The sequence below is a fragment of the Pogona vitticeps genome, chromosome 6 (genome assembly GCF_051106095.1).
Source record: "Pogona vitticeps strain Pit_001003342236 chromosome 6, PviZW2.1, whole genome shotgun sequence".
NCBI lineage: Eukaryota > Metazoa > Chordata > Lepidosauria > Squamata > Agamidae > Pogona > Pogona vitticeps.
The window spans coordinates 99660209-99674687 of NC_135788.1; the positions used below are offsets into that span (position 1 = coordinate 99660209).

Genomic DNA, 14479 nt, shown 5'->3' on the forward strand with positions numbered 1-14479 from the left:
CATGGCTTAGGCAGATTTCAGGAAAGATTAGATCAACCTTCCATAGCTCGATTCTTGCCAGATGTGATGGACTACAACTTCCATCATTTGCAACCACTAGTCCACTGACTAGAGAGTATGGCAGTTGACTAGTCATTATGGAGAGACTTAGGATAACCAGACTATTAAGAACTAAATTTGCAGTAGTTAGACTGAGAGATGGAACTCTTCACAATGTCACCTCAAATAGAAAAATCCATACCTGAGTGGGGATTCAAACAACAGTCTTCCTGAACTAACAACAACACCATGATAGCCATTCAGTCTATGATAAACAAGCATTCCAGAAATAGAAAAAATTGCTTTTTTGTGAGGGGGTGGCAGTGTTCCCCCAAATCCCTCAACTTACAGAAGTGCAGAATTACAAAAAAAAAAGAAAAAAAGAAAATGACATTCAAACCCACCCGCCTCTGCCCAAAGACGAAAATTTTCTAGACTCTAAATCTCACACTACAACTCCTAAAGTGCTCTCACAACTGGAGCAAAAGGAAGGCATCTTCTGGCCTTTCACCTCCTGAACATCTTCTTCCATAATCAGAATGTTTGTCATTTCCTTTGAAAACAAACAAAACATAAAGAAAGTGCTGAATTTGAGCAACAGCACCTGTTCACCATCTTTATGTACACGCAGCTATTTGCTAAAGTTGTCCCACAGATGGAAGCTGATGACTCCAGGATTGCCATTTCATGGAAGCACGAAGATAGAAATTCACGGTTATTGAAATAAAAAGAGAGAATGGCCTAGGCTGCAATTTGCAGTGGGGGAGGGAGGTGGAAAGCAGAAGTGCCCGGAAAACACAGAAAGATTTCTACTGCAGTTACAAAAAAAACACAGTGATGACTGAAACAACACTAAAATTGTTGCAAGGCTGAGTGCATTTTAAAGTGCTAGCTGGAAGACTTCCCCCCCCCCCCACGAGGGAGAGACCATTTTAAAGATTAAAATCAGATGGTGGAGAGATCTAAACTTTGCCCTGTGTACACTGGCTACAATTCCTGACTGGAGGTACAAACACTTCTCCAAAATAATTTGAGTCAGTATCCTTGAGCATTCAACATTGCATGTTATTCATTCTGATAGCCAGCATGGCACAGTAGAACAGGGAGCCGAATTTGATCCATAGATTCCCACTGCAAACTCCTATCTAAAGCCCACTGGCTGTGAACGCAAGACAATTGCTCCCTTGCCGTCTAAGATACCTCACAGGATTATTACAGGATAAAAAGGGGAGGCTTCGGCATCCACTCCTCATGGAACGAGGACAAGTCAATAACAGGATAAGACTATGAAGTTGCCATCTTTGGAGTAAACATGAAAAAATATTCAACAAAACTCTAGAAACCAAGAAATCCAGGAGCAAAGCCACCTCCTACCAGCACAGATGAATCAAACAGAAGCAAAACCACAAATGCTTATATTGTTCCAAGATATCATGTCATTTCTGAACCTTGCAAAGAAACAATGGTGTAGGTTTTCAAAAGAGCTGTTTTCAAACAAACGGTGCAATCCTCTGAATATCTACTTAGAAATAAGCCCTATTGAATTCAGTGGGGCTTACTCTCGTGTGAGTATAGGATGGCAACTGGCATTTACATTCTGACCAGAAGTGTTCACATCTGTATGCAGTTTACAACTAGTGAGGCATTGAAGACTCTGAGGAGAAAAACACCCCAAGCCAGTCCTCATAGTTCTTACATCATTCCGGGGGGGACGGACACTAACTGATGTAGCCATAAGCCCCAAACTATCCATACCTGGGCAACAGTTTTATTGGCTCAATCAAAATATCATAAAATAGTGTGTAAGCTTTCAATTTGGCCAGAATAAATAGGAATTAAAGCAAGGGGCAGAAATACCAACTGATAATTATAATATAACATAATCTTAGAACTGCAGAGCTGGAAGGGATCATGGAGTCCAGCCCTTGTCAAGGAGGTGCAGTGGGGAATCAAACTCCCAACCTCTAAACCCACTGAGCTATCCAGCACCGCCATGTAGTCTGTGATACTGGACACCTAACAACAACACTCTGTGACTACAGTCTTAGGATGTAATGTAAGAGGAACTCGGTCTAGCCTCTCCCCTCACCATGTCCTCAAGAGGTTTTGGAGGGCAATTCCTATCTATTCCACCAGTGGAGGGCAGGGTGTGTGACAAATATTGTTGTCTAAAGATCCAGAAGGCTTCAGGTTACCGGGGGCTGTAGCAGTAATTTAAATTAGATTCTGCTGCGTGTTGTGATGGTTTTGGTTACATCAAGGTCTATCCCTGGGACTCCTAAGAAACAAAACAAATGGTTGAGCCATCTTCTTCCCCTCACCCCAACATGTACACCCAAACATAGTGTCCAGCTGCGATGTTCGAGCCCTCTCTATCCAGAGGCAAAATCAATAGGTCCCTTGGTAGATAGAGAACATCTTAAATCATATTAATTTTATTTTGCTTAAAAAAATGATACTCTGAGGGAAAGCAAAAAAAAAAACCAGCCACATGTTGTACGAATCCAAAAGTCTCTCTTCGTGCAATGTCTTTCTTCATGGCACTGGCTTTGGGAAGGCACCCTAGGCAGGAATAAATACTAGAGAAGATTTGTAATGAATATCCGTGCCTGTTTTTCAGGATTAATGTTGAGAGCCATGACTGGGAGGCTTCTCATCTCTTGCTTGAGTGACCTTTTCTAAAAGGAACCAGTTTGGCTCGGCAATTCTAGCACTTTTACTGTTGTCATATTATTATTTCAAACAAAATGAAGGAGTTTAACTCCTGTAACAACATGGCAACTTAAAATATTAGAAATTGCATGGGTGGATAATTTAACAAAGGCAGCATACAGCAGGAATAATATGGATACAATAACTGATTTCTTTTCAAACTGGGAGCTATTTGTTATAGCTTGAGATCATCATTTTGCATTAAAAATTTTAGTTGTTTTGATTTTGTATCAGGAGATTTTTGAAGATCTGGGAAAATAGAAATGCAGTGGTTGTATCTAATACTATAATGTAGATTTAATGATAGGGATCCTGTGAATCATCTGCTAGACCACAGCAGAAAAGCTTGTCCCGACTATCAATCATATTTATGGTCATGGATCTCCTTCAAAAATAATCATCAAGCTAGTGTTTTTCAATCCTAAGCATTTTTATTGAGAAAGTCCCACTGAATTCAAGAGGGCTTGTTTCTAAGCAAGCATGCATAGAATCACAGCTTTATAGTCCAGCTGAAAAATCAAAACCCTGGCTCCTTGTTTTTCTTTTAATTGATAACAATTGATTTTGTTAAAAACTCACCATCTCTGGACATCCTTAAGCCAAGAAAGCTGAAGATGTATTTACCTGCCCTGTTTTATAATCCAACTTGGATCGGAGAGTTGAATGAGGCCAGATAATGTGAATGCTCAACAGTTCCTCCGCAGACAGTGAAATTCCTCCACTAGCACACATTGCACACACTTAAGGTTGGTTGGCAACCAGCCACAGAGTTCAGAATTGCCCTTTTTTGATCAAAGCTGGGTGAGTAGAAGATCAGTGGGTTGAACTGAGAAGCTAACGGCACAGCGAAAGAGTAAGTGCATACAGCATAACTAAGGACTCCTTCAGATGTACCATTTGTTCCACTGTTCTTAGCATAAATGTCATCAATACCCAAATGGTGGTCTTTTTCTTTGTGTACTGTTTTACACACACACACACACACACACACACACACACACACACACACACACACACACACACACACACACACACACACACACGTGTACAGTACACACGTACATTCCTGGGTGTTCTCTCCAGCCTCAAAACAAGGGGTTTGATTTGTGATGTTTTTTGGTGCCACTTTATACTGAGAGGCAGAGATTAGCCATGTGAGTTTGAGACACATCATAGTGAAGAACTTTGCTGGAGACTGGCAAATGCAGTTATGTTGCAAAGTTGGTGGGCCACAAACCTTTGAGCAGCAACTATTGTGCTTAATCTCTTTAGTGTCAGACAATTAAGAGCTAGGCTACGAGTCTTCATAAGTCCCACGATCCTCCATCACCAAGTGACAAAAAGAACAAAAATACCGTACTATCTGGAAGACCTTAAATTACACTGTATCATACGATGGGATAACACCATATTTTTTGAAGTATAACTATTTTTAAAGCTACTTATGCTACTCGTGGCCTCACTAATTAGGTATGTTCTTATCATAAGCCAGTGGATTGCAACATTTTGATTTTTAAAAAAATATTAAGTAATAGCAGCTACTTTTGAAAAAGAAGAAAATAAAGAGAATTTTGAAAAATTGCAGTTATAATGGCACTAACAACTTCGGAATCTTTAGTATTAAAACTGTAAAGAATTCCTTTCCAAAAATAACTTTCCAAACTCCAGCAGCAGCCTGGGTTGGCTCAAAGCATTTTGCTCCTAAGATGGAACAGTCAATGGAACCCAAGTCAAACTACATGATATTGACATGTGAGACCAATAACCTCCGAAACCCCCTATTTTGCCCTGAAAGTAAAAGAGTGATAATAGACAATAAGTATCTAAAATGGTATTGCCAAAATCTGATGCTTCAGGTAGCCGTCTCAGTTTACTCAATGATAAAGCCAACCCCAGGCTACTCCCTTAGCCTTTGGAGGGGTGGGAAGCAATTTAATCCATTCTGGAATACATCAGGGTGCGCTCGCTCTCTCTCTCTCTCTCTCTCTCTCTCTCTCTCTCTCTCTCTCTCTCACACACACACACACACACACACACACACACACACACACACAGACACACACACACTGCACCTCCGTTTCAAAACATGGTACACAAAGAGCAGGCATTATTTCTCAAAGGAGTTGTGTACTTCCAAGAGGGTTCCAGGAAGCTCCTCGCATGATTTCCAATAGATCCCAGTGTCTGCCAAAGCCTTTATTCTAGGCATTGTTTGTTTTTCTGCTGCAATAGTTGGGGGGGGGGAATAAAGCCCAAAGCCTGCAGATGCCAGGCTCTGAGCAAATGGGATGCTTTCCCCGACTCCCTATATTAGGTTTCGTGTCTCTTTTCAAGCCAAGCTTCCTTTCAGAATGGTTAAAGGAAAGAATATGGCCAGAATCCTATTGCAGGCTTACACAAGTATAAGGGAAATTGTGTGAAGTTTTGGCAGCAAATTGCCACTCATTAACAGCTAGTTGCATTTCTGTGCATGTACCCAGTTAGGTGTGCAGTCAGGAATGCAACAAGCATCTTGTTAAAGAGTGGCAGTTTGTTACCAAGACTTACATGATTCCCCTTATACAAACATACATTGGCAATAGGATTCTAGCCTATATTGAACGTTTAGTTCATTTCTTTAAAAATCACATTTACTTAGATTATGTATAAGAATAATCTGATTTAAAAATTTATGGTTGAATGTATTATAGTCACATATGTCAGACTCTCATGATATCTTGAAACTGAATCCACAATTGTATGCTGAGCACACCACCTTAACACTGTCTTTTTTCAGTCGAAAGAGATAAACTGGGATCAAGAGTGTATGACTTTAGAAATCCATCCCTGTCTCACAGCCCAAATTGAGCATCCGAAAACAAGGGCAGTATACAAGATGCTGTAGGCAGGCAATGAAGGAACTGTTTTCTCGTCTCATACCTTGTATGTAAGCTTTCAGAGGCATATGACTTGGGTTATTTGTGTAGAGAGGGTGCTGGATAAGGCTAGATACATCTTTCATTCAATCAAGCCAAGAAAGTGGTATCTCTACATTATTATTTGCTTTCATCCTTATTCCCTGCTACGGACAACAGATCTCTGATTATCATGTAAAGAAAACCTCAAGAGTCTTCAACGCACGCCCGACTTTCAAATAAAGAATCAAACATCAGTTTTGTGATGCCCTAAATTATTATCAGCAATTACAGTCTTAGATTAAAAACTCCTGTACAATCTACCACCCACCCTGGAAGTAAGTCTGGATCACAGAATACACCCTAGGAATTTGCTGAGTTCAGCTTGGGAGTCAAACAGCATCGCAACTCGAAGTCTTGCTTGCTGAACAACAGGACTTCAAAGAGGCAGCCACATGAGTCTGTTTCATCACATATAAAAACCCAAACAGAAGTGAAAAATAAAGCAAAAGCATTAGCGGCACCTTAAAGACTAACAGATTTATTTCACTCCACTTCCTCAGACACACAGATAAAACGCTCATGCATGGGTTTATACATGAACGTTGATATAAAAACTTTTATAGACATGGGTTGGAATTCTAAGAGTTCCAGTTTTGAAGGGGGAAAAAAAGAAAGACCTTTGCCAAGGTCTGGTCAGAATAGAAGACTGATTAGTCCAGCAAAGGATTTGGACACTGGGGAATTCTGGGATTGGTAGTCCGAAAGAAAGGAAGGAAGGAAGGAAGGAAGGAAGGAAGGAAGGAAGGAAGGAAGGAAGGAAGGAAGGAAGGAAGGAAGGAAGGAAGGAAGGAAGGAAGGAAGGAAGGAAGGAAGGAAGGAAGGAAGGAAGGAAGGAAGGAAGGAAGGAAGGAAGGAAGGAAGGAAGGAAGGAAGGAAGGAAGGAAGGAAGGAAAGAAAGAAAGAAAGAAAGAAAGAAAGAAAGAAAGAAAGAAAGAAAGAAAGAAAGAAAGAAAGAAAGAAAGAAAGAAAGAAAGAAAACTCTGCCCACCTCTCACCCAGCTTTCAGTTTGCCTGAGTGAACAACCAGATTCCTTAGACAAGCCCACAAAATGAATGCAACATGAGTGCAACACCGCCTTTCCTCTTACTTTCCCCACCAAACTTATAGCAAAAGGCCTACTGCCTCCAAGACCTGGCCACATGCCTCTGGGTTGTCTGGTCTTCAGTAGATGGCAATGTGCTTTGGAGGCAATGTGCCGTCATGACTAGCTGCCATCAGCAGCCTTATCTTCCACGATTCAGACTAATCCCACTTTTAAAGCTATCTAAGATGGCAGCCATGACAACATCTGAGCTGGCAGCCATGACAACCACGAAGGTAAACAATTCTTCTGTTTAACTCTGTCTGTCCAGTGTAAACTGTTACTCCTTTTGTTTCTCCTTAAGGCTTAATTTCCCACTGTTCAGTTTCTCAGCAAAACCCCAGATTCTAATAATTATAAGAACCACACTGTGTGCGAGAAGCCTACACACAGGATTCAGGCGCAATTCTCCTCAGCCACTGTTATGGCCTCTCAAGTGGCTTTTACAAGCATGCTCCTGTCAAGGGGCTGTACTTTGCCCACATCTGCTTCAAGAGAGCAGATGTGGGCAAAGTACAGCCTATTGATAGTATCATGAGTTGTTGCTGGAGGTCCCTGGGACCCCTATGCTCAAAGATGAGGTGAATATTGGAAACTCTCGTTACTAGCCCTAACATGACTCCACATTCTGAAAACCTTTGCTAAAGCTTGTGCAGCGCCTATTTACTTTCTATATTCATTGAGGCTTATTCCCGGGTAAACCTGGATAGAATAATAACCTAAATTAAGCACAATATCTATCATTCTCCAACTGAGTTTTTTAGACACTAGTTTGAGAGCAGCACATTAAGATAAGGTCCTCCTAGAATGTGCGTTTGGCAGCCAGAAATCATATTTATTTACGTTCCAAATGCAAGGAGGTGAAATTACCATGTTAAGGATTCAAAATCACAGGACACCAAAATATAGTGCTTAAAACACTTAAACCTACTAGTATGCACTTTCAACTGTAAGAACTCATGCTTTGCAAATAAAGTTTTCTAAATCCCTTCCTATTTTTTCTCTATTCTGTGCAAGCCAATCTATTTTTGTGTGTACCCCTAATTTAGGAATTCACCACTTTTCAAAAATATCTTGACCAATATCAGGAACTGAATTATGGCAAAATATCATTTTAAAATAACTCCTCCAAACCTCATCCTTATAGTTCTTAAAATATAACTGACAAGCCACTGCCTATAGTAGTGTGTTCTTTAGACTGTAGTAAAACTGCAAAATAAAATTATATCACCAGAATACATTATGCAAATTAAATATCCTTGCATGCATTGACTCAGTGGTGTATAATGTATTCTCTTTCTAGGATGTAAACCTTAGTTTGAAGTCTTCATTAAGCCTGACTTAAATTAAAAAAATAAAATTATATCACTAGAATAAATCATGCAGTTCAATGTTACATAATTTTCCATAATGTATTCTGTTTCTAGGAAGAAGACTTGCCGTCTGGAACCTTTTGAAAAATGCCTTCCCAGTCTTTCAATTTTGGAGGGAAACAATGGGTTATAGAGCTTATAAAAATGTTTCTCCAAAACAATGCAGTCTAATAGCTTAGTTTTTAAAGAAAAAAGTGGAAGCTGTATCTCAACAAGTGCAGTGCCGTAAGACTCAAAATTGTTTTTTTTTGCACTTATCCAAGTAAGACGCGAACCAGCCACTTGACTGAAAGCGAACCATAAATTCTACTGTATTATCAAACTAGGCTGACAAATTTCTAGTTCAGATAAAAGGCCAACTCAGGCATGCATATATTTCTGAGTCATTGCTGTGGAATTCCCCACTTCAGCTTATGATCCGCTTTCTTTTTTTAAAATGTGCCATCCGTGCCATTAAGTGTCTACAATTATTTCATCTTTGCTGGGGCTCATGATCTTTCTTTCACTCTCCAGCTAAGCACAATTAACCTTCTGAATGAAAGTAAATAAGACAGAGAGACTCCTTAACCTTTCAAAACGCCACGTCTCTAGGCACAAAAATACAAAGCCCACTTCAAAACTGCAATTAACTACCATTTATATTAATTGGTCTCTTGGGAATTCGCAAGTTTCCCTTCCCCCGCTGATGACAGTTGAGAGAGCAGTGAAGAAACAGCTGAGAAACACCAAAACTGAACAAGCCTCCCGTAAAAAGAGAGAGAAGATGGCAAAGCCTTTCTAAAATAAATAATGAATGAAGTGTTTGTTTCCAAAATTTGAGACGAAGTGGTAGACCTACAGATTTCCAAGGGGTGCACCAAACACCCCCCAAGCCCACCATGCTGGAAAGGCCCCACACCAAGTTCCTTTCATAAGCAAATATCGACACAATGATACGATTCATATTCTTGAGTTTACCTAAGCCTAGAGACTCAGCTATGTGCACGCAAAACACGGAGAAGCAAGAGGGGGAGAAAGAGGAAAAAAGGAGAGTCGGAAAAAGACAGATTAAAGGCAACACCCAAAAGAGGAGGAAAGCTAACAAAACCTTGCCTTACCTTCGGTCAGCCAGGTTTCCTGAAACAGGTTCAGGTCATGGAATAGATCTGCAAGAGAATACGGTGGGCTGTGATGACCACAGATTCACAGTGGTGAGAACCACAGAGAGAGCAGAAGGCAGGAATTGGGGGAACAGGTTAAAGACTGATTAAAATCATCAAATACAGCAGATTGACTAGGGAGGTTTAAAACCACAGAAGTGGCACATCCCATCACCCCCACCTTGTCATATCCAGAACAATGTCCTCCAACTGCATAATCTTCAACCCCATTTCATGCAAAAAGAAAAAAAGAAAAGAAAAAAGCAATGGGGGACCCAACAAGGATGAGACTCATGACTTTCTTTATATGGTTGGACTACAACTCCCATCAGTTTGTCACTAATGCGGATCTGGTGTGTGTTGGAATCCGATAACACCTGGCTGGCTTTAATTTTCCTTACTTTGAAATGCAAATCCCTGTTCTACACCACTGTAAGCTTTTCTATTTCTCCCCATCCTCCACTCTTTTGTTTTCCTCTTCATGAAGATGAAATACACTGGATTTGAAGTGAGAAGCACAGCATTCTATGGCAACAGAAGAGTAGCATTGTATGTGCATCTGGGATAGAGTATGGCAGAGAGCAACTGAAACTACCCAGCTTATGAAGGAAGGACATTCCCAAGAGAAAACATAGAGGGAAGCTACCGGTGCTCTCATTCCTATGTGGGAAGCCAGTGTGATGTAGTGGTTGCAGTGCAGGGCCAATCTAAGGTCAAGTCCCAGCTCAGCCATGAGATTCAGTGAGTGGCGTGAAAATAAAACGAGGGTGGAACAGAACTGATGGCTTTCTTGGCTGCCAAAATGTGCTTAAGAATGGGATGCCAACTGCCTAACAAAATGCTGTATCCATGGCACCTGCCCCATGTAATGCCACACAGCAAAGCAGGAATCCAGCTTTGCAGACCATGGCCAGCCCAGAACAGGTCATCTTTCTTGTCAAATCTATAAGAGACATTCACCTGTAGAGACTGTAGAATTTCAAAAGAAAGCTGGGAGAGGCATCTTTTTTTGTTTGTTTCTTTGTTTGGACTACAGCTCCCATCATTCCCCCAATGATACAGCCATGCTGACTAGAGGATTCTAGAATCTGGAGTCCCAATGGGCAATTTTCATGCTCTCTTCCCACAGATGCTCTTCGAGTTGTGTAACATGACAGATACGATACTACTTGAAGACAAGACGTCAGGGTGCAGCTTATGCGCAGACAGCCCTGTCAGGGAATCAAAACTACCCTTCATTTTTGGAGCAAGGCATGCAAAGGAGATCAAACTTTTTAAAAGTATTTCTTGGAGAACACCAAGTGCTCTGAGTAAAAGTGGAGTTCATTAAGGTTAGGCATGGCGATCAGTTTATAGACATTTATGAGGTAAGAGATATTTACGCTGGGGCAGGAGCATTCTGAAAGGAGAGCTATCCCCTTACAGTATTTTTCTCCCTAGGTAAAACAAAATAATCAAATATTATTTACCTCCAACCAAGTACCTGCCCTGTATTTTGGATGTACTCCTCCTCCATCAGCCCCAGCGAACAAGGAGGGAGCACTCATGGGACTTGCCATCCCAAATATTTGAAGACCCCCAGGTTGCAGAAGGCTGCAAAAAACAGTGCAGCCACCTCTAGCAGCTCTTCTTGGTGGGGTACAACACTGCACACAAATCCAAGGGATGTGAAAAGACAGCAAGAAAAAGCTCAGGAAGCATTCGTCTTCAAGTAATGAAAACTGATTCATCAATGCCAAAAGAAAAAAGAAGAAAAAAAGACCATCGCACTAGCCTTCTCCAATATGTAATAACAATCATGTGGCATCAAATCAATTCTGACTTATGAAGACTCTTTTCAGAGTTTTTCCAGGTAGAGAATACTCAGAAGTGGTTCACCATTCCCTTCTTCTGAGCGCACGCACTGGGACTGTGCAGCTTGCCCGAGGCCACACAGGCTGGCTCTACTCGCAGGAGGCACAGTGGGGAATCAGACTCCCAAACTCTGGCTTAGATATCTAAACCATTGAGATATCTAGTCAGCTTCCTCCAATAATATTTTGGACTCCAACCCCCATCATCCCCAGCCAACCTGGTTAACAGTGGGAACTATATTCCATCAGATCTGGAGGGCAATCCTGTTTAGCAGTGTAGTCTTCCCCAGCCTGCTGCTTTCCCTGTGTTCTGTTCCATAAACATGCTGGTGGGGGAGGATGGGAGTCTTAGTCCAACATCGTTTGATGGCCCAAGATTAGAAAATGCTGGTCTTATCGATGGAGCACTGGACACTGAAGTCAAGCAAACGTAACCTATGGCAATGTACTTGGCCACAATATAAAGGATTCTTTTTAAGTCTTAGTTCCTCAGTTTCATAATGGCTACAATAAAATATCATCCTGTTCATACATAAGATTTCATGTCAAGCTTCTGTCAGCCAGCAAGGGCATGCATCATACTGCTCTGTTCCAATGTTCTCCTCAGACCAGTCTTTGGTACAATCTGGTGCCTTCTAGACAGAAGTGCTGGACTACAAAGCTCATTGATCTTGCAGACAGGCGCACAATTGCTTTCCCAACCAGACCAGGAAGGTCAGAATGATGGGCAGGCAGCTGCAGAGGTAGGGTTGCTTGTGTGACTGCTTAGTGATGCTGCATGATTCCTACAGGATGCTGACATTATTCCCCACACCATTATTGGAGTGATGGGAGCTGTAGTGCAAAGGACACAAAACATTCCAGACGTAGGGAGGGTATCACGGAGCATGCAATACATCTTTCTCTGATACCTACTCCCCCATACACACCTTCTGAGTCTGGGACATGGGGCACGCCGGGATCCATGGATTTCCTCCGTGCTGCCATCATAGCTCTACAATCCAGGGTTCCATTCCCTGATAATTTCTGTTAAAAAAAACCACAGAAATCAACAATATGGTGCTTTGTTGGAGGGCAAAACAAAAAGGGAAAACTGAACAGCAGGAAAAAGAGAAGTAACATAGGTTGTCTCTCTTTGGCCACCCACCTGTGCAGAAGTGTAAGGCACTTGCTGGTCCAAATAGCTTTTCATCCTCCCATCAGTCATGGGTGTGAATTCCTCACAGGCATGGAGGGCAGGCAGTAGATGCTAAAGGAGGAAGGGGGGGAGGAAGGAAAATGATTAAATGAAAGTGAAGGAATTTCACTGAAAGTGAAGGGACATGGCTTCATAAGGAAGAGCAAAAGCAAAAAAGCAAGAAGCCAATAACTTATGAGATAAGCATATTCATAAGAAAAAGGAACCATATAATTCAGATTTTTTTTTAAATTACACCATTCTACTTACATACAACTGGAATAGATTTTCAGGCCCTTGCTTTTTGTGTTTATTCACTGCAGTTGACGCACCCTGTGCAAAAGAGAATCACATGTAAGACAGAAGTTTTAGGTCGATGTCTGAGCAGGGACAAGCAAGGGAAGAATTAAGGCACTGGTCCATTTCATTGCACCTCCAAGTAGGGTTTATGCTCAGGAGCTGGAGAGTTTCTGTCTCTCACACACACACACACATCACAAGGATGATCTCTTAAGAGGAAAAGGTTACTATCAAAACATTCCCCCCCCCCAGCCTAGTCACACAGATCCCCTTTTAGTACAGGCCCAACTTATTTGTTGGAATACCACCTCCCCTCCTTTGGTTTCCTTTCTGGATCTTGGCCCCGCTCCCCCTTTGCAATTTTTTTTGTTCCCATTTAAGTCCTCTGCAACCTCACCCTCTCCTCTCAAACCAGTTTCTTTGATGCCCTTTCCTGGATATTATCCACCATTGCCATTTCCCTCTTCTTTTCTCTCTCCCACAATCATGTTTCAGGTTTTTCTCTCTCCTCCAGCTTTGGTGCCCAGTCTCCCAACCCCTAAATGTAGCTTCCTCCCTGCACGATTTCCTCACTCTCTTCTTTTTACACCGCCTATCAGTTTCACACCTCGGGGAATTCTAAGTTAATTCCTGGTGACTTTTGCTGACCTCTGCATGGATCACTCTCTGGCCCAAAATGTAGCTTTGCTTAATACTTCCCTTCCACCACCACTCAATCCCTTCCTTGCCCTGAATAAATGCTGCAATCTTATGCATACTTACGTAGGAGTAGGTCCCACTCGGCTCTCACTTCTGAGTAGACATGAATAACATGGGCTGTACAAGCCTATCAGCCCTCACGATGCTCTCTTGGTTTCTGTTGTCCACACTGAACCTCCACCCCAAAACTTAAGCCCTTCTACCTCTGCTCTTCCCTCCATTCCCATTTCTTGATCCTCATCCAAGATTAATTCCCCACCACTAACTAGGCCCCATAACTCTTCCTAATAGTCTTTTTTCCCCCGCCCAAAATGCCCGCTTAAACTTCTGCAGTAAGTAGTGAAAATGATAGTCCCGTTTCCATGAAAACTTCTCTTTCCTCCTCACCTGAGAGTGGGGAGGGAAAAGGGGGGTTAATTCAGGTCTTCCTGGTCGGCCGCCGCCGCCTCCACCAAGGCAGCTGATTGCAGATACCAGGGATACGCTGCTTCTCGTGGGACTGAGCCGGGCAGGGTTGCTCCCGCCTCCAGCCCGGGCTCGTTTCCTCTTTCACAGAAAACAGACTCTATTCTGTTTCTCTTTGTTTCATTGACTTTGTGAATGGAGGAAAAGAAGGAGGGGGGAAATTCCCTCGGCTCGCCGGGACATGCCCAACCAATCAAAGTTTAGAATGGCTCTCACCCACTCGGGGTAAGGCGTGGTTTCTGTGCTCTGAGCCAATCCTCACAAAGAGCTCGGAGATTCATTCACCTCTGAAACTACCCATTCATAAAAAAAAACCAAGAGCGCCCAAAATTCATTCATAAAAGACTTCCGAGGGAGGGAAGGTGTCACGGGTTGTAGACACGATGGCTCGGCTTCTAAACACACTCTACTACTCCCTCCTTTCCTCCGGGCCTCAAACGGGTTGTGCTGCTGCTCGGTTTACAAGGGCGTTCGTACCATTCGCCTCCTCTTCTCCTCCTGCCATCAGCAGTTAAAGGTGGGGGCGCGCAGCGGAGTACAAAACCACTCCTTGTGCAGTGTGTTTAGGTATTTTAGAAAACAAACAAGACGTCTATAACAAGACGACGCCCCTCCATTTTTTTTTTATTTAAATAGGTTATATTTAGAGGCCCCATTTCAGATTTCACAGGTTGGGGCAAGAA

At 42.2% G+C, this 14479-nt stretch overlaps 1 protein-coding gene across 3 annotated transcripts in view; it reads right to left on the minus strand.

The window, feature by feature from the left end:
• ETV4 (ETS variant transcription factor 4) overlaps positions 1-13878 on the minus strand; it is a 32668-nt gene extending 18790 nt beyond the window's left edge. Inside the window, exons 1-5 of one of the 3 annotated variants that reach the window (XM_020794076.3) lie at positions 13719-13878; positions 12603-12665; positions 12303-12404; positions 12085-12181; positions 9261-9308 (exon numbers count right to left, since the gene is read on the minus strand). In XM_020794076.3, coding sequence (XP_020649735.3) covers positions 9261-9308; positions 12085-12181; positions 12303-12362 — 205 coding nt within the window. In that variant the 5' untranslated portion in view covers positions 12363-12404; positions 12603-12665; positions 13719-13878. Of the gene's footprint in view, positions 1-9260; positions 9309-12084; positions 12182-12302; positions 12405-12602; positions 12666-13394; positions 13514-13718 lie in introns of those variants that run through there. The other 2 variants (XM_020794077.3, XM_078377963.1) reach the window with 2 other exon arrangements.
• Between the last annotated feature and the right edge of the window lie 601 nt (positions 13879-14479).